This window comes from Ambystoma mexicanum, chromosome 1p, assembly GCF_040938575.1.
Source record: "Ambystoma mexicanum isolate Mex_15411 chromosome 1p, UKY_AmexF1_1, whole genome shotgun sequence".
NCBI classification, from domain to species: Eukaryota; Metazoa; Chordata; class Amphibia; order Caudata; family Ambystomatidae; genus Ambystoma; species Ambystoma mexicanum.
This window is the reverse complement of record NC_090921.1, coordinates 629,183,834-629,209,193: the sequence shown is the minus strand read 5'-3', so window position 1 is coordinate 629,209,193 and position 25,360 is coordinate 629,183,834. Positions and strand designations below refer to the sequence as shown.

General features: G+C 44.6%; 1 protein-coding gene across 1 annotated transcript; it reads left to right on the top strand.

Moving 5' to 3' along the window:
• Positions 1 to 24,977, top strand: LOC138502015 (C-reactive protein-like). Its single transcript, XM_069622374.1, has 3 exons — positions 1 to 172; positions 23,592 to 23,663; positions 24,295 to 24,977. The coding sequence occupies exons 1-3, from the start codon at positions 1 to 3 to the stop codon at positions 24,951 to 24,953; spliced, it is 903 nt and encodes a 300-aa protein (XP_069478475.1). The 3' UTR covers positions 24,954 to 24,977.
• The last annotated feature ends 383 nt before the right edge of the window (positions 24,978 to 25,360 follow it).

Genomic DNA, 25,360 nt, shown 5'->3' with positions numbered 1-25,360 from the left:
ATGAACTCAAACAACCTCAAACTTAACCTGGGCAAAAACGAAATAATGATCATATGCAAAAGCCAGGAGAAGAACCACTACATCCCAAGGCTGACAGAACTTGGTACAGAGCCTGCCCCATCGACGATACCTGGGAGTCTTGATGGACAACTAACTAACGCTAGAGCCACAAGTAAATGCCATTATCAAGAAATGTTTCTTCCTTCTACGTGCAGTTAAAAGAATCTTACCATACCTCTCTTTCGCTCACAAAACGCTCACCATCATAGCGCTCATCATGTCCAGAGTACACTACTCCAACAGCCTATACTTAGGAATGCCAAAACGACTACTAAAAAAACTCCAACGCATCCAAAATGCAGCGTCCAGAATCTTGCTGAAAATATGACGACGCAAACACATTACACCAGTGCTGAAAACGCTACACTGGCTACCAATGAAACAGCAAATAAAGTTCAAAGCAATGTGCATAACGCACAGAGCAAAGCCAAGGAGCTGAGTTCATAAAAAAGAAAAAGAAAAGTCTACCTCCCAAAAAGACCACTCAGATCAAGCAACGACATCCGCCTCGAACCAAAACCGTACAACAATAGAACATTCAGAGGATCATCTTTCTCCCACCTTGCACCAAAAACCTGGAATGAGCTACCAAAAAAGATATGCAACACAGGAGACCATCTTCAATTCAGAGAATTACTCAAAACATGGCTCTTTGCCCCTGAACCAGAACGAAATCAACGGGAATCATATAAACAACTGGAAACAACAATTCCTGAAAGACAATCCACCCCCGGGCATCATATCTTACACTATCCTACTCTGAGGGTGGGGAAGGGGATACTTTCAGTGCATACCGCCATGCCATAGAGGAAATGCAGGCAAGTCAGGACCAGGGAATAACCAGGAGGCGTTACGAGGGGAGGAGGAGGTCAAAGATTAAAAATAAAAAGAAAACTACTAAAGAACGTCAAATTATACGCATATGTAGACCCACACAACCACCTCTCCACACAGCAAACTGCACACACTTCATCACACCGCAACAACAGACAAACAACACATAACTGGCACCAACAGCACATGTGCACTCCCACCGACCGGAAATCTGCACTCCAGCTCAGCGCACAGTGAAAACCTGAACTGAAGCTGCCAACAGAACACCACAGCTCTCACTCTCCTACTCCCTCTACACCCTACTAACCACCCGTCCCTCCTCTTTCAGATCCACCAGAGTGCCTGGGGACCACTTCCGGTGGTGACGGTGCGCAATACAAATACCTTTAAAATAACATAACATATGCTGGCCCCCCTCTTCTGTCTGCCTGCTGCTAGTTCCGTTGCATTCCTACCCTGCCTCTGCTTTGAAGTGAAATGTGCCCCATGTTCCCACTTGTCCAACACTGTTTTGGCTGTCCTCTGAATCGTGGGAGCCCTCCATTAAATCCTCCTCCTTGCTGACCTGGAAACCCAAATCCTCTACATCTAAGCCACCCCCCCCCACCTTCTTTCTCACACATTTGTTAACATGGACCCTTCCATCATCAGTTTCAATAATTTATTTAGCACTAGCTTTTCTTCTTCTATCTTCCTTTCCTCTACTTTCTTTCTATCTTACTATCTATTATTAATGTGTGTGCTGTGTTTTCTGTTGCCTCTAGGGACACTTCAGCTATGCTCTGTGGGGTCCTTTCGGCTCACTGTGCTGTTACATTCGGCTAACAAAGGTCAGTTGTGCTCTCATAATGAATGAATTAATTGGGGAGTATTCTGCCTATGTCCTGGGAGTCACTATCTCTTGCCTTTTTATCCACTGTTCCCATCCAATGTATCTCCTTCTGACCTTGCACTAACGGCCAACTACTGCTCGAGCTATGCACAGTTCTGTATTTCTGTGGATTCAGCCTTTTGAGTTTTCTGAAAGCATCAAGGCTTTTGTCTATTTAGAAGCATGCTGCAGCATCCATTTAGACTCCTGGGATCTGTCAATCAGGTGGCCAGGACACGGCCATCACTTTTGGATCCAGTTCCTGGGGTTGACAAGTGCGGGAGGGTCACCTGGGTTAGGGCTCTTAGGGGAGTAGGAGTGGGGCACTGGATGGTAAGACACAGTATCCCCTTCCCTGTAACACCTTAACCCCTTCTTACCCTGTAGGATATTTAGGAACTCTACCCTCCCCTTTTACAACACAAACACTTTTACATGGAAAGCCTGCTATGAGAGAAAACAGACTAACACCCAAGCAGTATACCTGACGTGTTCCAATACAATGGTCAGGCTGGGTCAGGCAGTTACTGACTATCACACACACCTGACTTCCATGAAGCTTCCCCAAACGGATAAAAGGTGGAACATGAGAGCACACTCTAAGCGAGGCAAAGCACACAAGGAAACAGCAGTTTCGAGGGAACAGTTTAACGTGAGAAGAAAGACAGCAAAACAGAAGGAGATCGCAAGAAGAGAAGTTCACTTGACCTTTTTGACAAGGAACTGTTACTTTCTATAAACCACAAGAATAGAAAGCGTAAGATAAGGAAACCAGGCTGTAGAATCCTGCATTGTGTGTTGGAGATACTCGGGGGCCTCTCGCATCAATAATCAAGGCGGGGAAAAGCAGCATCCACTGTGGTACCGTCCTTGGCTCCAAGAACAAAGCAGCATTAGTGAAATCAACGCAGCCGGTGAGTTGGTGAGACCGATACAAGACCAGTATGTGTTGAAGCCAAGGTTGCAAGCAGCAACATTTTATGGCGAGCGCTGGACGGAACATTGTTAAAATGCATGTGATAAGAGACAAAAGTAAAGTTGAACTGCGGATGAGTGACTGAACTTTCAAAGCAAGATGCAATACATTTAACAGGTTGTTCCAGGACCGCGTGGGTGCTCAATCGAAAGTCTCCATAAGGTATCCTGCTGAGAAGTGGCAAAAAGTGAAAGTGAGAAAAAGGTTACATCAAGAAAAGAACAAGTAATTGTGAATCGAAGTGGTCATGCGATGGGTCGAGCAAAATCCAGCTCACAGTCGAAAGTCTACGATGTTGTTGAATAAAGAAAGTTTGGAAAATTAGATACATTTGTTCCGAGCAAGGCGGGGGGAGATCACTTGAAGGTTTTTTGTTAAAGTGGGTCTGAGCGGAAGGGAACCAGGGGTGAACAGTAAATCACCCGAGAAGTTGTACATGTGAAATTCTAAGAAGAACAGAATTTTAATATTTGTTGTGTTGCATCAGGCCATCTGAAGTAAGAGACTTTGAATGGCAAATAGACTTTGGCACAGAAGGCCGTAATGTTGAGGTTTTGAACTGCGTCCTCGTGCTAGAGAAGCCAGAGAGTTTGCTAAGCTTGAAGCCAACTGTTTGAATATCCTGGCATATCATTTCTTGAACACATAACATTGTTTCCCACACTATTTGTATTTCGAAGTAAGGATGTGTTTATTAGTGTAGGTCATTTTATTTTGACAGACTCGACTAGGACTATGGGCCTCATTACACGGATGGCAGTAAGGATTTACCGGTATCGGTAAAATACCGGTACCGGTAAATCCTTACCGCCTTACTACGAGGTGCCTTTGCGGGTTGGGGGATTTAACGCCTGCTTTTTGCAAGCGTTAAAAACCAACCCGCAAAGGGACCCAGGGAGCTAATTACGGTACCGCAATTTGCGGTACCGTAATTAGCGCCTTCCCCATTCCCATTGAGCCCTATGGCCCAAAAATGGGAATGGGGAAGGGCAATGGTGGAAGGGGGAATAACCGCCCCACCAACCTTGGAATGGGGCGGTAATTCCCCTTTCTGCCAAGGCGGTGCCGGTATTTTACCGGCATGAACCATGGCGCTAACAGCGCCATGGTTCTCCGCCATCCGTGTAATGAGGCCCTATGTTATTATTATTTGATGATAGTAGCTTACTTCCATCTTAGATTTAGGATTTGATAGGAGTTTTTCAAACCCAATTGAAGTTCAATAAACACTCTTGAACTGTGATCACTTGTGTCTGTCTTACTGTTTGATACCATGTCTTCCTTACACATATTACACTCTTATTTCTATATTAAGGAGGTATACTCGCATGTGGTTCGTGTTGCATTCACCTTATATATTGGTTATGTTAGTGTTCTTAATGTCTTGTGGTGGCTATTTTAATATTTTTCATGTATAAATGCACATTTCACCTAGTGTACATGTTCTTCATGTGGAGTGCATATCTACTTAGTATCTAGTGCGTGCACCTATTGATGTTACAAGGTCAACATGACTGCTTTTCCCATCTTCAGCTTAGATTGTTTCTATGTTTTGTTGTAACAGCCTGGGATAAGGGCGGTATGGTTGTCTGAGTGAGTAATGCTTCTCACCTGTGCAGTATTTGATATGGGGCAGGGCAGAAGCTATAGATGACGTATTTATCTATCTCCCAAACAACTGTGTACACCCCTCTTTCCTCAACATCTACTGTGCAATTGGTATGGGATTTTTGTTTATTTTATTCCATTTTATTTTTTGGAGAGCAGTAGTACCACTGACAACATACAGATATCTTAATAAGAAATCTCAATGTGATTTCTTACGAGAACATCTGTATGTTTGGATTGGTGTTGCCCTACAAAACAATTCCAAACACTGGCTTTTTAGCCAATTATTCTCAGAAAGTGTGCTGTATCGTGCTCTGAAACACTTGTGTCGCACCCTTAAACACTTGTGTATGAGTGCGATACAAATAAACTATCATATCATATTGCATTAAACACATATGTATATCTTTCTCTTAGTACAGTGTGTAGCATACCCCTTCGGCAGCACGTTCGTGCGTTTTGTGCACGCGTGATAATCTGGGCTGGCCCATAGTGTGACACCACCTGTACTTGCCAATACTTGTTTTCTACACTTCGAAGACCCCTGCTTTCTGTACACTGTATTTCTCTCTGAGTAACATTTTACTCGTTCCTATCTTTATGTCCCTTCGAGTACCCTCAGCACATCTTTCTGGCATATCTTTCTGTTCACACCGCACTGAGCGAGTGTCGATGCTGTGGACTGTATCAGAGACACTGCCACTAATTTCAACAGTGGCTGGGAAGCCTGTTCAGGGGAGAGGGAGGCAAACGTATATTTGGACTTTCCCACCAACCCGGAGTTCCCTCTCATATTATGTGTTTTGCCTCTACAAACCATTATATCACCACCTTTTCTGAATCTTGATAGTACAAGGACATGAGAATTTCAGCAGCTGCAAATGAGCAGTGTCGAGTCCAGGCAGCCTTGGTGTGTTGGATGGGGCTGGGGAGGAGGGGGTAAGGAGAAATGTTCCATTGAGGTTGCCAGCAGCACTAGAGTGACGTCAATCCGCTAAAATTATTTTCTGTTCTTTCAACACCTAAAAGTTGGATTACCAAACCTGGACGGGCCCAATTTGGATTGGTCGTCATTACATGTTGACTGCAAGGGTTGTCTATAAAGCGGAGGGCTGGGCCCAGCCTTGCGTGAGTTAGTCTTCGAAGCAAAGACTTGTGGCTTGCATCTGAAAGGTAAGTGTACAAGTGCAATTGGCGTCTCTCAAACGTGCCTGCAGGCAGGGTCGGACTAGGACAAGAAATAGGCCCAGGCACCCAAAAAAAGTAGCCGACAACTCGCCTCAAATAAGTGACCCTCAAACCATCATACGTGAATCGCGTCAATTCATGACTTTACAGAAAATGCTACATATGGAGGGTTCATGTGTCTGTTGAATGTTATGTTTTGTGTAAACGCTTTTTGTTCTTTGTTTAAAAAAACACATCATCGCATAGCTTAATACTTATTTTGCAGACCCAGACTCAAAGCATGCCTACTCGTTGCCACCAGTAATGATAAAAGAGTTTCATTTAATAAGCAAAAGGGCATATCAAATATACTTTCTCAAAATACAATTTGTTTGAAGTATCCTTTTGGCGCTGCCAACTATGTGAAGCTGGCTTTGCCCCCTTTCAATTGAGCATGCTCAATTTAAGGTGAATGGCATCAGCAAAAGCCTGGTTGACAGTGATTGTGGAAAGAGTGATTTTGCAAGTTGGCCCTCAGTTGTGTTGTCATGTTTCTCTTTGTTCTTTTGGCTAGCATAAGACTGGAGAGACAGAGTCATACTGTAATCAGAATCCTGAGCCTGATGTGATTGGGTGCATAGCAAAGTGATGCTGTTCTAACCATTCCTGGATGTTTTTATGAGGCCAACATTGGAAGGTCTTGGAGTCCTTTCAGACTCCATCACATCACAGAAACTCTAGGTCAACATGGCTTGTGGAGGCAACACTGAAGGTTACTCAGAATGCGGTGGTTTGCTTAAAGCCATTAAAGGTGTTAATGGTAAACAGGCCACTTTTGGTGACCCTTCCACTTTAGAGTAGTTCTTCCATCTCCTCTGAAAACCTCTTGGTGTCAATTATAGTTAAATAACAGATTTAGAAATCTGCCATTGTTTCTGTTTGAATTTAAAAGGGAGTTGAAGACATTGCTTCTTCCCGACAGAAAACAGAGATTATAGCGACCACACATGACAGCAGCCTCTCAAATTACTTAGGCGTCACTTTCACTTCAGATTTTTAATTCACATCTGATAGGCAGACACCCCCATTCAATCTGTTTATATCTGGGTTGGAATCAGAACTGGGTGCTGGCTTCCTGACCTGTCCCTTCCCAGGGGGTCTAGAGCAATGGATGCCATTGCGTTCATCTCCTCTCTTGCAGATGTGCCAGACCATCATTATCTAGTTGTCTCTCTCTGTCATCTATCAATGAATACATCTAGCATTTCTGTACAGTTTTTCCAATGGTTGATTCCTTGTGTGTTTGCGCAATGAATCATTGTACCTCGCAATAGATGCTAATAAAGTAGAACTGATTGCAGAATGCCTCCTTTGTTTCTTGTTTTTTGGGGTTTCCTGCTGCGGTGGCGGCTGATACATTTTTGAACTGGAGGAGCCTAAATGCGCTTAACATGGGGGAGTGACGGATTGTAGTGAGGGAGTCCGAATTAAACCAATGAAGTTAATGGTTTTCACCCTCCTTTAAATTGTTTTAAATAATGGGTTAAAATGGTGCATTTTACAGGACTTTCTTTGAAAAACTGGGTATAAAGGCCACATAGTCTGGGGAAGAAAAGGACAGTTTGAGAGTAGTCACTATAGGTGTTACAGCCTGCAGAATGCTCCCATGGTCCACTCTTCTTACCTCTTTCAGCTATGCGTAATTGACGTCAGCAAACTCTCCTTTGCTTTCTCCACACGTGTCTAGGAGGATACAGAACCACATTCCGATATATTCACATTCCGGCACTGCCATTTCATGACTGAGGACCCAGAATAATGTACCCGAAACTCAATGCCCCTGTGAATCAGGCCTAATTTACAGGCATGTGGAGTTCTTCAAAGTTGCTGAAGCTGACATTGAAGGAGGTGTCAATAAGGTTGACCAGTCAATGCTGGCCTCATTTGCTGAACAGTAACATACATGGGAGAAGAAGAGGCCCCACCTAACCTGAATACATGACAAAGCCAGCATCTATTTTAGGTGCAATGAGATATGGAGTTGAAGGAGGGGCAGCTGGAATTGCAAACAACTATTGATGACCACCGGCAAAATCATAAGACACTAAATACGGGTTACCCATTTGATATGCAATGTCCAGGAGGGTATTCTGCAGGCCCTATCCAGCAGAAGCTTTCATTGACCCATGATGCAGTTGGAAGGATGGGTGCAATAGACACAGAACATATTTCACATCTATTTGGCCATAAACCAGTTTTCTTTCAAATCTATGCTGCTCTTTTGAAATAATCACTATCTTCTCCTAGGAGTTATTATGACATTGGAAAAGCTGTTCAACTTAAAATATTTCTCTTGGCAACAGGAGTCGAAATTGAGAAATATGCAGATTGGTAGCGTGTAGTGGGCCACACTCAGTGCCATTCATGTAAAGGCGGGACAAGCCAGCCATGGAGAAGTGTGATAGACAGAAGCCAGTAGCACTAAAGATGAATGGGCACATGGCCTTGAGCTTCTTCACTCTTTTTGCTTGGCTTGAACGTACAGATTCAGGGTTATAGCACGAACCTCACTTCTTGAATTACAGCCTCAGGGTTATAGAGCACAGTTTAGTTGTTGAATCATCAACCAGCAAGACCATCTGCCCTCTTGTAATTGCTCATACTGTTCATCTTCCTCTTCAAATATAGGCATTGCATGCTCATATGAACCCTGGTTGTCTGACTCGCTGCCGCCAATTTGCTTGGGGTGCAATGGGTGGGAGAAATACTTTAGATTGTTTTTCGTCAGAGCAAGGAGCCGAACATTTTCAGCAATGAGTCGAGTATTTGTTTCAGACACAATATTTCCAGCTGTACTAATGCTTTTCTTGCAGAAAACACTGTTTGGGGGCAGTTCCCTATCTTACACGGTTATCTGGAAAGGCCAGGCCATGTCTGCTACCTTTCTCTAGCGCTGGAATGAATCAGTGGCAAGTGGTGTGAGAGCTTCCCTGACATAGCTGTTAATAGGGTAATGTACAGAGCACTCCCTGGACACAGCCACAGGGTGTTCTGTGAGGACATGAGTATCTTGTTTTTAAAGGTTGTCTTAACATGTTTTCTTCCTGGTGTTGTGTACTTTCTAAAATGCATGTTTTATCTAAGTTGATACTCTTAATAATTGACTGGGCATTGTTGGTGGAAGTGGTGGGTTTGCTGCTGGTGGGCTGGCCACGATCCCCGCCAAACCTTCCATGTCTCCTAGTACAGTAGAAACAAGAATTCTTTATAAGGTAAACTATCAATCAAGCAATCAATCAATCGAACAACTCTTATAAAGCACATAAATCTTCACCAAAGGCACTAGGGTGTTAAAAGAAAAAACACAGATAATGGGAAACCACAAAGAAGCTCAGGTAAACAGATATGTTTTCAGCCTTGAAGAGACCAAAGTCCTGGATCTTATGGAAAAATAGAGGCAGAGAATTCCAAAATATTGGGCTGGTACTGAGAAAGCTCAAGCACCCCATATTTTCAACCAGTAGGACAGAATCTCAAGCAAACCTTGGGAAGATGAATGCAGTAAGCGATAGGGAGATACTGAGTGATGTTCTCTTGTAGTGCCAGACAACCTTTACCCTACAATGCTCAATGAATCAAGCACAGAGCTTTTAGCTGGATCCATATTTGAGCAGAAGCCAGTAAAGGCTGCGTTGGGACACTGAGATTGGCATTCCATAAGAAATGCCTTTAGCTAGTTTGACTGCTTTCACCGTCTTTAATTCCTTCATCATCATCATCATCATCATTGTTAATTCAATTGAGAACGATCAGAAGAACTGTGGAGGAAAGAGTGTACTCAGTGCCCCAGTAGGGCAATTTAATTAAGAGAAGAGAAGAGAAGACTGTCATGATGCCTACCCCCCCGAGGACCAGGCCAGGCCCAGCACCCCCGGGAGCAGGCATCATGCCCCCGGGTAAAAGCCCAGCGGCCCCTTACAGGGGCTCTTTGGACTCTGTCCTGGCGCCTTTGGCGCCAGGCTCATGTTGGACATCAGTCCTGGTGCCATAGGCGCCAGGCTCATAAAGGAAGGTGTTTTGTGCACTTACCTAATGCAGACCATGCTGCAAGATTCAGGCCTCCCTGAGACCTGAAAGGGACTATTTTTTCATTGGGACTATTTTGCCACTCGGGCGTGGCCAGGGAAGGATACTTACCTGGAACTACTTTGGGGGCTCTTTAAGCCACGCCCAGACAGTAGCTCACGCTTCGCGTTGTTCTGCATCCAAGCAGCTGAACGCTCACCGTGTCTGCTCCTGCATCTGGTCTCCAGCCACGCCCGCCTCGATCCTGGAACACCTGTAAGGAAAGAAGAGAAGAGAAAGGTGAAAACCAAGAATTTTATCAAACTTCTTACCTGCATCCGGAACCTTCACGCCAGCGTTCCTGAGAAAAGACTTTCATTTAAAAGCACCACGTTGCTCGCTGCAGCGCCGCGCTTCACTCACCTGTCCTCGGGAGTTCTTCTGGCTCCACCACGACTGTCTGCTCTGGTCGCCACATCTCTGTGCCTAGGGGAGAGAAGAAGAGATAAAAGGTGAGCAAAAGGAACATATGAGGAAAGCCTAATTTTCCGCCATAACACTTACCGGTCTTCTGTTGGCGGACCGTTCCTCATTTCGGGTCGGCGCCGCTTCGTTGGCAGGTACCGCACCCCGGCCCTTATGGGGAAAGGACAAAAGACATTACTGGAGGAATATAAAGACATTAAGAGGGGTCGCCCCCATCGCTAACTCACCTGAGTTTACCATCGGCAATTCAATCCCTCAACTCATCGCCTTCATTCTGCACCTGACATAAAGGACAGATCACAGGTTAGGAAGGCAACAGAAAAGGAGGCTCAACACTTGAACTTTTGTAATCTTCATACTTACGGCGTTCCGCTCGGAAAAGTCAAGTGGATTTTGCCAGCGCCATTCTGAAAACCAGTGAAGTAACTGGACAAACACGCGCCCCTGCACCAGAAGCAGGATGGAGAGTTCATCCTTTCAAACCATAAGGTGAGCTTCAACCGGGGATTTCGGAGGAAGTTAGAGAAGAACGAAGGGGGGGGGGGGAGCAAGCACACTATTCTGCAGATTGTTAATCCCCTTTCTCATCTGCAGAAGGATATTCCTACGGGCCAGACAAGCAAGATTTGAGGGTCCTGTTCAGTCGGTGTTCCGAGTTCTGCGCATCACGCTCGGAGAGGCCACAGCAACCCAGACTAGACCAGCGCCTCCGTGGGAGTCAGGTTAGCGTTACAGAACGCAAAGCCTTCCTACAAATTCCCACCCAGGCGCTATGGAAACTTCTGAGACTGATCAGTTGGCCCAACTACTGGGGGAATTACGGGCCGAAGTACACGCCGCTCGTCAAGAGACTAATGCTCTCAGGAGGGAAGTGATTGTATCAAAGGAAAGAACTGATGACCTGGCTAGACAGTTTTTGTAAGGTCAAGCTGGACACACTCCTCTACCCGGTTCTGGGGGGAACCCCGCTCCTGAGGTTCCCAGTAACCCTGTGCAGATTAATCTACCTGGAGACATGCCGCTGGCCCCACCCGAACGCTTTGCTGGGGACCCCAAACGATTCGCCATATTCATGAATCAGTGTCGTTTGCACTTCCTATGCAGACCTGGGGCCTTCCCTAATGACCAGACCAAGGTAGCCTTTGTATTGTCATATCTCAGCGGCTGTGCTGCCGATTGGTCAGTTCCACTGGTTACTCAAGATGACCCAATTCTCAGTGATTTTCAAGGATTTCAAGCAAGCATGGAAAGGTTATTTGCTCGACACTCTCAGGGGCAGGCTCTGGATGATGAACTCCTATCCCTGCGACAGGGCAATCAGGACCTCCTATCCTACATTGCAACCTTCAATAGACTAATTGTGGAAACTGGGTGGCCAGAGGATAAAAGAATCACGTTATTTTATCGAGGTCTACTCGGAGAACTTAAAGATGTCCTGGCCCAAGCTGTAAATCCGCCCCAAGAATGCACAGAATATATAGACTTAGTGGTCCAACTGGATCATAGACTTCAAAACAGAAAAGCAGATCGGTCCAAGTTTGAGACCCGGGTGTTGGTCAAGACCCACGCTAAACCCAAGGGTGCTGATGTCTCTGAGCCTATGCAAATTGGAGGGGTTAAAGGACCTTTAACTCAAAAAGAACGTGAAAGAAGACGGCAGATGCAATTATGTCTTTATTGTGGGTCCTCTGGACACTTTCTACGAGATTGCCCGGCAAAACCGCCCAAGAAGGTGGTAGGAGCTGCTGATAAAAACAATGAAAACTCTGTTTCGGGAAACGACCACGCCCGACAAGCGTAGGGGTCCGCTTGCCGAGCTTGAAAACTAACTCTCAGACCTCGCATTTCATTGTGCCAATGGTCCTCGTAGATCCGGAACAGCCTAAACGGTTGCATGCAATAAAGGCATACATCGATAGTGGGGCTATAGGAAATTATGTGGATTGTGAATTGGTCTCTAGGATTAACCTCCCTCTGCATCCTAAAACCAGCAACGATGTCATCACCACAGTCGATGGAACCGAAATTGCCTCTGGACCGGTAACACATTCCACTGCTGAGGTGACACTTATAGGTCCGGACGGCCATCGGGAGGCAGTTGTGTTTGATGTAATCAAGGCTCCACAGTTTCAGGTTATTCTCGGAATCCCTTGGTTAGAGACACATAATCCTCGAATTGATTGGCGAGCGAAGAGAATAACCTTCCCGGATTGTGCACAAACCTGCTACCCACAAATTCTGAAGATTAGTCTAGCGTCTGTAACCTCTATCTCCATGCAACTGCCTCCGGAATACCAAGACTTTCAGGACGTCTTCCAAAAGGAACAGGCCAACACGTTACCTCCCCACAGATCGTACGATTGCCAAATCGATCTGGTGCCCGGTGCACAACCCCCTTGTAGCAGGATTTATGCGCTTACTGAACCTGAGAATCTGCATTTGAGACAATATGTAGATCAATACCTAGCCAATGGTTTCATTCGCCCGTCAAAGTCTCTGGCATCCTCGGCTTTGTTCTTTGTGCCCAAAAAAGAAGGAGACCTTAGAACTTGTATCGACTACCGCGCATTGAACCAGATAACTGTTAAAAACCGTTACCCTCTGCCTCTGATCCCTGAACTCCTTGACCAGGTGAAGGACGCTTGCGTATACACCAAGTTAGATCTCTGGGGGGCTTATCATCTGGTGCGAGTAAAAGAAGGCGACGAATGGAAAACGGCCTTCCGTACAAAATATGGATTATTCGAATACCAGGTGATGCCTTTCGGGTTGTGCAACGCGCCTGCTGCCTTCCAATTCTTCATGAACGATGTCCTTCGGGAACTCATCGATGTTTGTGTTGTCGTATATATCGATGACATTCTTTGTACTCCTCTTTGGAATCTAATCACAGAAAGCATGTCAGGGCCGTTCTTGAGAATTTGCGCCAGCACAAACTGTTTGCAAAGCTGGAAAAGTGCGTTTTCCATACCACCGAGGTTGAGTTTCTTGGATTCATCCTGACACCTAAAGGGGTCCGAATGGACTCACGAAAAGTGGATGCCATCCTCAAATGGCCATCACCTAGTTCGGTGAAAGTTGTCCAAAGCATGCTTGGTTTTGCTAATTTTTACCGCAGATTTATCCTGGAATTTTCACGTGTGGTACAACCCATCACTGCACTCTTGCAAAACAATAAATGCTTCGAATGGACCGAGGAAGCCGAACAGGCCTTTCAGGAATTGAAAGCTAAATTCACGTCCGCACCTATTTTGAAGCACCCGCGTCCCGATCTCCCTTATATAGTCGAAACCGACGCGTCCAGCTTAGCCATGGGAGCTGTCCTGTCTCAGAGAGACCCTGAAACCAACCAACTGCACCCTGTAGCATTTTGGTCCAGAAAGTTCTCGCCGCCTGGGGTAAATTATGCAATCACCGACAAGGAATTATTAGCCATTAAGTCCGCCTTTAAGGATTGGCAGCATTATCTTGTTGGCGCCAGGCATACCATCACCGTGATCATTGATCACCGAAACTTACAATATTTAAAAACTGCCAAGGCTCAATCGTCACGTCAGCTCCGATGGGCTTTGTTCTTTGCTGAGTTCGATTTTGTAATCACTTATCGCCCCGGCTGTAAGAATGGCAAAGCGGACGGGCTATCTCGAATAGGAATGGGAGAAATAGACACAAACTCAGAACCAGTGCCGATAATTCCCGAACAAAGAATTTTGGGGATAACCTCTTTACAAACCCTTGAAGACATTCAAGCACGGGTAAAACAACTCCTGGACTCTACAGCCTTGCAGGATTGGATCCAAAGGGGGTCTTACTTTTCGGTCAACGATGGCCTACCTTACTTCCAAGGATGCTTATTTCTGCCAGAAAAGGAATTGCAAGAACTGGTTATTTCCCGTCATCATGATACCCTGATGGAAGGACATCCTGGCACTGAGGAAAAAATTAAACAACAATTCTGGTGGCCTTCCTGGCGAAAGGATATTAAATCTTTCGTGATGTCCTGTGGAGTTTGCGCCCAAAACAAAGGCCAAAAGACAAAACCCGCCGGTCTTCTTCAGCCTTTAGACATTCCACCAGCAACTTGGCACACCTTGTCACTAGATTTTATCACGGACCTGTTCCCTTGTAATGGATACAATACTATTCTGGTTGTGGTGGATTTATTTTCCAAGATGGCCCATTTTATTCCGTTGAAAGGATTACCTTCAGCTTCTGTCCTAGCCAAGGAATTCCTCGAAAATATCATCCGTTTGCATGTATTCCCGTCCATACTAGTCTCCGACCGAGGAAGCCAGTTTATTTCTCATTTTTGGAGAAAGTGTTGTCAACTGGCACAAATCGACGTAAGACTCTCAACCAGCCACCACCCACAGACCGATGGTCAGACGGAGAGAACGAACCAGACCCTTGAACAATACCTACGATGTATGTTGCACCAATCGGAGGGTAATTGGAAGGATATTTTATGGGTGGCCGAATATGCATACAATAACTCGGTACACTCTGGAACTGGACAAAGCCCCTTTTATACCCTATATGGACATCACCCTCGTACTTCAGACCTGGACTCACCTCTGAGCCTTGAAATGCCCGCAGTGGACCATTTGCATTCCACGATAACTCAAGCCTTCAAGGATGCAACTGCACATTTGCAACAAGCGAAAGGGAAATACAAAAAGAATGCGGATCTGCATCGGAGTGAGGCGCCTCCATACCAAATAGGGGATCAAGTATGGTTGGCTACCAAACACTTATTGCTCAAGGGACCTCAAACTTTTAATCCAAGGTATTTGGGCCCTTACTCGATCAAAACTATAATTAACCCAGTGGCAGTCAAGCTTGATCTACCAGCTAACATGCGGATTCACCCCGTTTTTCATGTGTCACTTTTGAAACCAGTGCAACCAGGAACCAGATTAATAAAGCCACCAGAATCAATCCAGATAGATGGGGAGCCTGAATTCGAGGTGAAGAACATTTTGGATTCTAAGATCTCAAAATCAAAACTTGGCAACCCAGCGACCACGTACATGCACATCGGCTGGTAAAAAGGTTCCATCGGAATTTCCCAAACAAACCGAAACCTCCAGAGGGAATGACCTTGGGAAGGGCCTTGGGGGGGAGTGCTGTCATGATGCCTACCCCCGGAGCACCAGGCCAGGCCCAGCACCCCCGGGAGCGGGCATCATGCCCCCGGGTAAAAGCCCAGCGGCCCCTTATAGGGGCTCTTTGGACTCTGTCCTGGCGCTGTTGGCGCCAGGCTCATGTTGGACATCAGTTCTGGCGCCATAGGCGCCAGGCTCATAAAGGAAGGTGTTTTGTGCACTTACCTGATGCAGACCATGCTGCAAGATTCAGGCCTCCCTGAGACCTGAAAGGGACTATTTTTTCATTGGGACTATTTTGCCACTCGGGCGTGGCCAGGGAAGGATACTTACCTGGAACTACTTTGGGGGCTATTTAAGCCACGCCCAGACAGTAGCTCACCCTTCGCATTGTTCTGCATCCAAGCAGCTGAACGCTCACCGTGACTGCTCCTGCATCTGGTCTCCAGCCACGCCCGCCTCGATCCTGGAACACCTGTAAGGAAAGAAGAGAAGAGAAAGGTGAAAACCAAGAATTTTATCAAACTTCTTACCTGCATCCGGAACCTTCACGCCAGCGTTCCTGAGAAAAGACTTTCATTTAAAAGCACTGCATTGCTCGCTGCAGCGCCGCGCTTCACTCACCTGTCCTCTGGAGTTCTTCTGGCTCCACCGCGACTGTCTGCTCTGGTCGCCACATCTCTGCGCCTAGGGGAGAGAAGAAGAGATAAAAGGTGAGCAGAAGGAAGATATGAGGAAAGCCTAATTTTCCGCCATAACACTTACCGGTCTTCTGTTGGTGGACTGTTCCTCATTTTGGGTCAGCGCCGCTTCGTTGGCAGGTACCGCACCCCAGCCCCTATGGGGAAAGGACAAAAGACATTACTGGAGGAATATAAAGACATTAAGAGGGGTCGCCCCCATCGCTAACTCACCTGAGTTTACCATCGGCAATTCAATCCCTCAACGCATCGCCTTCATTCTGCACCTGAAATAAAGGACAGATCACAGGTTAGGAAGGCAACAGAAAAGGAGGCTCAACACTTGAACTTTTGTAATCTTCATACTTACGGCGTTCCGCTTGGAAAAGTCAAGTGGATTTTGCCAGAGCCATTCTGAAAACCAGTGAAGTAACTAGACAAACACGCGCCCCTGCACCAGAAGCAGGATGGAGAGTTCATCCTTTCAAACCATAAGGTGAGCTTCAACCGGGGATTTCGGAGGAAGTTAAAGAAGAGCGAAGGTGGGAAGGGGGGAGCAAGCACACTATTCTGCAGACTGTTAATCCCCTTTCTCATCTGCAGAAGGATATTCCTACGGGCCAGACAAGCAAGATTTGAGGGTCCTGTTCAGTCGGTGTTCCGAGTTCTGCGCATCACGCTCGGAGAGGCCACAGCAACCCAGACTAGACCAGCGCCTCCGTGGGAGTCAGGTGAGCGTTACAAAGACAGGCTATGTTCAAAAGTGTCTGTATCATCACTTTCTGTTAAGTTCTGAAAAGGGTGACATTGTCATGGTATACATTTCTCAGATGAAGACTTTACAAACTGTATAAGGACTCTGATGAGAAAGAAAAGGGAGTACTGGCCAGGATGCTACAGGGCTTAGGCAAGCAGGAGACAAAAAAGTAATCAATCAAAATAAATTATGTGTTAGAAATGAAAACAGAAAGAAATTAAATCTCAACACTCATTGGGGATTCCATTTTGAACAAGGTACACCACACTTTTATTGATCTATAAGAGAATAGCCCTTACCCCTTTTCGCCACTTGGGCATCTATAGATATGATTAAAAGTAACCATCATCAACGTTTAGAAGTATTTTCATGCACAAATTATAACGAGCAGCACAATATACCATTGGTGTCTAGAAAATAGGGGGTGCCTATTCACTACACCTCCAATTTTCAGAATCTTCTGTTTCCTGAAAGAGGTTTTTTTGTTGCAACATCGGCAGAGTGTCTTTCACTAGCTCCATAATGCAAATGTACTGTTGCCAATACAAAGGGCCTCATTATAACTTACCGGCACTGTGGTTACGGGACTCGCAAAGTACAGGTTTGTGGGGCAGATGCCCGCCCTCCCTGACTTGGCGGGCAGAATGGCACCCGCTCGCAGAGTTTCACGGAAGCACCGGCACCGTTTTTAACGGTGCCGGTGCTTCCGTCATCCCGTTTCCCATTGAGTCCTATGGGATTCAATTGGGAATGGGGATTAACATTTTTCCGGTGCCTGACTTCACAGACCGCCAGGGCTATAATGCCTTGGTGTTTCCGTGAAGCCAGGTGCCGGAAAAATGCACAAGTGCGGTGGCAGCCTGCTGGTTTTACAGCATGACTACCGCCGGACTTGTAATGAGGCCAGAAGACTAGTATTACTAAAGCCCAGCACAACATTGTGCGCTAACCATGGCCATGGACGTCAGCTGCACACTCCCTGACCTGCTGTGATGTCATTGACTTCACTGTGCCCAACTGGCACTGGAAAATCAGGACTGTTGAGCACAATGATATGATGTGATGTGGCATTTATAACGCGCCTGTACACAAGTGTTTTAGGCGCATCAAGACAAGGAGGGGGAAACAAGGGAGGACAACATACCGATCTTACTAGGCCTTGTGTCATTCAGATCGCGCAAGTGAAGGGAAGAGGGAAGGGGAGAAGAGCCAGGGGGAGGGGATCGGGGAAGTGCAGTTAACTCACAAGTGCAGCCAGCGGGTGGCTCATAAATGCAGAGAGAAGGGACTGTAGGATTGCATATACAGACCCTTAAGTGCTGGAGAACCCAGAGGCAGTGCGAGGGCAACTGGACATTCAGGAGCCTGAGCCCGAGCTCAGAGGGTGACCAGGGACCAGTGTGCGGAGCAGTCAGGTGCATCAGCAGGGGAGAGGAAGAGATAAAATGGAAGTGAAAAAGAAGGTTTTGAGTTGCTTCCGGCGGTCGAAGACCCATTCTCCCCTTCTTCAGCTGGGACAGGTTAAAAATGTTGGCCTTTAACCCCTACTCTAATTCGTGAGCAAGGAGAATGACTGGTGAAGGGACTCTCCAAATCCCTGACCTACTGAGTCCCGCTCCTGGTGCCACCTGAGTGTCTGTAGGAAGTCCTGGAAGAGGTCAGATCTTTAACGCCATGGCCCAAGCCAAGTTATTTCAAAAACATGTTTTAAGCAGTGAAATACTTTATTTCGGCAGCACACCATAAAAGCCAGGTATAACGCAATACAATACAAGAACATATACAATTCATTACAAAGTAGTAAATATCACAACAGCACAGTATAAAAGTCCAACATCCTTCACCCTAAAAGTGCAAGTGCATAGCATATTCCTAATTAAAATCATGGAAAATTACATTTGGAATGAGCAATTTTGCTATTAAACAACCACAATCATCTACAATCATGAGATGTTCAGTTTTAGATGGTGAGAGAAAACATTCCCTCATGCAAGGAGTGGTAAATATACAGATCATATATTTGTGGATACACATGCTTGTGTAAATATATGTGTGTGTGAGAGAGTTTACATGAATGAAGGTGCATGCATGTGTGAGTGTGAGTGAATGAAAGTGAGTGTGTGTGTGTGTCTAGTAATTATGTATGTTCATATTATGAGTGCGTAAGGAAGTTTGAATGAGTATGCCTGAGTTAGTGAGTGTGTCTGATTTTTGACAAGGTTTCCATGGATCGTGTTAGAGCTATGTCCCCTGTAATGTGTTTGGCAGGGAAAGTCGCTCATAATGGGAAAAACACATACCACAGGAAAGTGGTTTATATCACTTTTGGGGACAGAGGGTATGAAAACATGTCAAAACGTCAATACGAGGGGCATATTTTGGACACAGAATGAAAATGCTTAACAGTGGCAATAGTGGCATAGCTTGGGCACAGAGAAAAAGAAAACATTTTAGGTTGTACGACAGGCCAATGCTTGTATATCTTAGCACAACCAGCATGGACACATCTTCTTACAGTGGCAATATTGGACTATAAGCAATAGACAAAATGAGTGTTTCATACAGAGGAAACACTGACATATATTAGCACAACCATGAATGAACATCTTCTTCTAGTGGAAATAGTGCCATTACTAGGCACAGTCAACATGAATGTGTTTTTAGGTTGGCAGTACTGGCATATTAGCACACTAAATATAAAAATATCTTTTTAGAGGGCAATAATTGCATATTTTGCTACAACCAGCATAATAATGTTACATTGGCAGTACTGGCATGATTAGGCACAAGCAACATGAGTGTGTTGTGACAGTGACATTACTGGCATATATTGGCAATTCTAGAATTAAAACAAATCTTTTTACAGTGTCAATATTGGCATTGTTGGCCACAGCCAAATTGAGTGAGCACTGGCAATATTGACCATTTATTTGCTCACCCAGCATGACAATGTGGTTTTATAGTGGCAATGCTGGCATATATTGGCACAGCTAGCATAATAATATCTTTGTACAGTGGCACTACTGGCAATATTTAACACAGCCAACATGAAAATATGTTTACACTGGCAATTCTGGTGTATTGGTTCAGCCAGCATGAAAACAGATTGCAGTGGCAATATTGACAATATGGGGCACAGCAAACATCAGAGGTTTCTTTAGAGGCAATACTGTCACATCCAGTATGACAATGTCTTCTCACATCGTTATTGGGCACAGCCAATATGAGTGCGTTTTTCCATGGCCATGCTGGCACTTATTGTGGGTACAGGCATCATGCAAAGTGGACTGGAGATTGCCACCTACTGTTTATGAATTGGTAGCATATTGATTTGTTTCATGTGTGAACCTAGAAAACCGCTTGAACATCAATAAAGTTGTACATCGCCTGGATTTTTACCTAATTTTTTAAAATAAATGTGTCATAAAATGCATAATTATAAAACATTTTTTTTAATGAGCTTGGTGGAAATCCTATTGATTTGTTGGTGTTCCCTTTAAATGTATAGTTAATTATACTTAACAATGGAAAATATTAATATGTCTCAAGCTAAAAAACAGCTACCTCTCTAGCATACCTTAATGCTTTAAATCTGTGGCTACAGAAGTCACACTCACTTTATAGAACATCACCAAACCAACAGAGCTCTGCGTGAAAACCTCGTGGTTGTTGATACATTTATACCTGAGCTGCTTCCTTCTTAACTCTGGCTTTGTTTTATCGCTGCATTGCATTGCTGACAATTACGGTAAGTGCCATGATTGCATGGCCATCTGTCCCTTACCAAGGGATAGGGCTTGCATGTCTTCTGGATGGCCATGCCCTGCACAGCCAAGTTGTGAGCAATGTCATTGGGTAACAGGAGAGTTTGGTTACAATTCACTGATCCAGATCAGTTGCAAATCATCATATACTATATAATAAAAGGCCAGATGTATGTTTGTCTGAGTCTGTCCTGCTCACTTCACCTGTTTCCACCGCTAGAGGGAACTGTTGCCTTACGCATACCGCAATAAGACTTCAAGTTTGTCTTCCAGGGGAACAGAATGTGTGTTTCAACAATGATACCATGCAATTAGCTGCAGAAAAGGCCCATGACAGGATATCACTTTAACAGCAAAGTTCAAGCTGCATACACTAAGAAAATATATACATTTTAAAGAAACATATAAACAGAAATTAATTTGATTAAGCACTATTTCTCTAATAAAATAAATTACTCTGTTTTTCAATGTACTTATGTATTAGGTAATTATTCATTGTAATGTTTCTTTGTATGTATTATATCAATAATATTCTTCATGTACATTTTAAACTTTGTTTGATTTCAATTTACTTATATTATGAGCTCATGTCTACTTTGAATCATGCTGCACATGAATTGTATTACTCTGACATCCCTCAACATTATATATTTGAGTCCAAAACCCATAACTGGAATCCATGACAATGAGGAGCAGATACAACAGTTGGCCGCATGTACTAGGTTGAAGTTTCAACAGATTCTGTGAGATTTTGTTTGAGGTTACTACTGCTCCACATAAAAGGAGCAAGTACCTCTACAATTCTGTTTCAATTAACATAAATGTTAAAATACAACACATAATATATTTACACACTGAAAATGTCTTCTTTTATGCACATAGGCCCATGTACACAGGCTTTTCCACTGGTCAATAATAAATGCCTTACAGGTTTAGAGTGATGCTGACAAATGCAAATGTCAAAAGCAACATAATAGTTGTTAAAGTGCTCCGTTTGACTAGGTCTCAAATGATCGTGAAGTCATTTTAATGGCCCCACATTGAGAGGCTAGCTTTTGATAGTATGTAATTTGTTTGACTAACTTTAATTCAACCTTTTCTTTGTAATGGGGGATCACCCAATGCCTAACTTCCCTATTTAAGCAAGACAGAATCACGTACACCTATCTTAAAGGTTCCATAGCTTGTTGAAATCGTAGGTCGGGCTAGACAGCTCTTAGGCACTGCATCAAACATTGTTTTCTGCCTTTTTGAGTCCCACCAGCATCCCCTTGATTTCTTATCTCACAGTGCCATCACTGGGACAATAAAATAACAATAAATAACAAGCATAGGCAATGTCAACAGTTTGGGCCTTTGTATTGTATTGTATTTTATTTATATAGCGCGTCAAACCCTGAGGCATCTGGGCACATTTCTTATGATCAGTTACATATTTGAAGTTGAATGATACATTTTACGTATGCGAAGGTGAGTATTTACATAACAGGATATATATACACAGAAGTGTTTAGTAGTAGTTGCAGCATGTTGGTGCAGTTGGCAGCAAGCAAAGCCGGGATAACGTGTGGGCAGTTACGCTTCATTCATAATGACGCAGTGTTTGACACTCTTTCGGGATTTGTGGTAGGAAGGTTCCAATCTGATGCTAGTGGGTAGAGCATTCCATGTTTTGGTTGAAAGTACCGGAAAGCTTCTGCCACCCGCCTTTTGGAGCTTGAACCTAGGTATGATAAGGGCGTTGGATTGGGATGATCTGGTCAGTCGATCCGTAGTGCAGAGTTTTAATTTATCGCACAAGTACATAGGTCCTTGATTATTCAAACATTTGAATGTAAGAGAAAGGGTCTTAAATTTGATTCTTTGGTTATTGAGAGACATCGAACACTCTACCTAAGCTCTGAGATGTGGAGTGTTCTCTGAAAGTTAGTTGCTGCTCTGAGCGCATTGTTTTGATATGTTTGCAATTTCTTTTTAGGTTTTGTTGGTTGGTGCCCAAGTAGAAGGCATTGCAGTAGGCTAATTTGGTAAGTACTAATGCCCTGGCTAAGGTAAGGCAATTGTCAGCAGTAAGAAAGGGTCTGCAAGCATTGATGAGCTTGCAAGTGTAAGCACTGGTGGAGGCAGTAGCGTTGATTTGTCTAGCTAAAGAGAGGGTTGAGTCTATGTACATGCCTAAAGGTTTTACATCCTTCGAGACCTTGATGTCGTTGCCATCAATGTTCAAGGTGTTAAACTGGTTGTCGGGTTTGTTAAGTCTAGCTTGTGTTCCTACTAGGAGCAACTCTGTCTTGTCGTCATTTTAGCAGAGTTCATGTGTCCCCATCCATGCTTGGATGATGAGGTAAATATCATGAAGTCGTTTGGAGTCTGTTATGTAGTTGCCTGTGATAGGGATAAGAATTTGGGTATTGTCTGCGTAGTTCGTATATGAGATACCCATGTGGTCTAAGTCATCGAATAGAGGCTTTGTAAATATATTATAAAGCGTAAGGGAGACACAAGAGCCTTGAGGTACCATGGGATTGTGCAGTCATGGGAAAGGTACTTGGCACTGCAGATGGGGCTTTAACTGGTCATTGATGGTAGCACGTGCAAAATGGTGCACGGTCTTGGGCATCTAACAGCAGTGACTGGCAAATGCTAAATTCTTACACACAAGCTGAAACTGTTGGGTTTGCCAATGCTTGTTTTAACAGGACTTCAGTGAATTACACGCATAGGGCTTATAAATTGAGTGTCTAAAGGCAGACCTAGTTCAGACATTTATATTACAACAGTAGCTTGTTTCCAACCTAAATGAAGTCATTAACTCTCAGAAGACTGCTTTCAAAAAACACTGCTAGGCACTTGGAGTGCAAGGTTTGATGGTAAGGTTTGATTAAATCAAGCTGAAAGAGTTTCCATGAGGAGGTGTTTTAGGTGGGGGGCAGGAACTGGGTGGGAATTGCCATAGCGGTTAGCATGGCCATGTGCAGTCAATGAGTGGGCAAATAACCAAACAACCCCCTCAAGCTTTGTGTTCCTCATCATATGCCAATTCTCCCCATCTGTAATAGTTTCTTCTTTTAGGTGGCTCTAAAACGACTCATCCTGATAACCCTTACTTTATAATCTGGAAGTTCAGCAACAATGTTACTGTGTGCTCTTGGTCACACACATCAGCTTTCCCTACCCTTATGGAATGATAGTAATTAGGTTTCTGCTTGACGTTTCAGAAACATACGAGAACATGGCTTTGTGCTTTCTCCTCCTTATCAGCATCCTGGGAGCTGTTTGCCAAGCCACAAGTAAGTGTTTCAAAGCACTCGCGTTGTTTCCTATTAAGCAGATTTGGCCTTTTTGTGACTGCTGCACCCATCTTGTGATCCAGAATCCTGCTGTGCTTTTTAATTTTCTTTATGTACGCATTGCCACAAGGTGCTCTGTAGTGGCTGACATTTACATATTGATGCTATGCAAATTACAGAACAAATATACACCTTTACCTTCCCCCTTCCTCTTCCCCTTATCTCACTCGCTCCATCCTTTCTTCCATTGCACCTGTGCACCTCCTTCACCCGCTCACCCTATCACGACTGCTCTATCTGTGCCCCTTCCTCCCACTCTCTGTATCATGATATGTACTCCCTGTGCCCCCATTTTTCTTCTACTCCTCTTCCTAGCCTCTTTTCATTCCCCCACTTCCAATTTGCCAGCTTGTGCTCCCTGTTCCACTCTCCCAGTCTGTTCTCACTTCTTGTGCTCTCTCCATACTTGTAAAGCGCTAGGAAAGGGCCTAATGGCGGCACATCAGCACTACCCCAAACACAGAATAAATAAATCCCATAGTATGTGGGAACACCTCCTGGACACCTGATGTGCCACATATGATTCTCTTTATTGAGATCCAATGTTCAGGTTTCTCATCTTTCTTCACAGACATGGATGGCCAGGTGTTTCTCTTCCCAAATGAATCAATCCTCAACTATGTGATCCTGAAGCAAGAACTGAGTGTCCCGTTGAAGAGTTTCACCGTCTGCCTGCGCGCGTTCACAGAGCTGACCCGGGACTACAGCCTCCTTTCTGTGAGCAGCCCGACAACAGACAATGCTCTGGTCCTCTTTCACTGGATGAATCTAGGAAAATCCATTTCCATCTATGTAGATGGCCACGATATGCGATCTTGGCCCACACTAAACGAGCTGGAGTGGAGGCACATATGCGGAACTTGGGATTCTTCAAGTGGGGTGACTCAGCTATGGCTCAATGGGAAACCACTAGCCAGAAAAGTCATGAAGCGAGGGGCCGTGATACAAACTCCTCTCAATGTGATACTTGGGCAAGAGCAGGACTCTTTTGGTGGTTCCTTTGACAAGAATCAATCATTTGAGGGTGAAATAAGTGATTTGCATGTGTGGGATCATGTCTTGTCGCCCTCTGATATACAGCAGGTCTTCCTTAATAACAAACACCTCAATGGCAACGTCATCAGCTGGAGGGACCTTCCCTTTGAGATAAATGGAGATGTCCTCATAGTACCAGTGCAGAAGGGTGTCTGTGAGGACCAGGCATTAACAGTGTGCCAATGCAAAATATAGGAGAATAAAGAGGGCGATCCTCAGCAAGTTGGCGTAGATATGATACATAGTTTGCAGTAAAGTTTTCCAGCAGTGCTTTGTGCCTACCTTGCAATCAAGAAAGCAAATACGGTGGCTTGTTTTTGAGGGTCTGCTTGGCAGCTATATATCATGTGCATCTTAACACTACAAATCAAACTGGAAATAGGCTGTCACCCCACTCCCCGGGATATTAGGTGTTCAAATTAACAATTGCCTTTCATTAATCATGGGCAGATCCATTGCACTCTCGCAGAGAGTGTTATGCATAACCTCAGAAAGAGATGAATTCATTTCAGATTTGTATTTCTGTTAATTGTGTTTGTATTTCATTAAGTGCAAAATATGCCACTTCTTGGTGCAGCAACAACTGAAGGCGGAGGTAACTT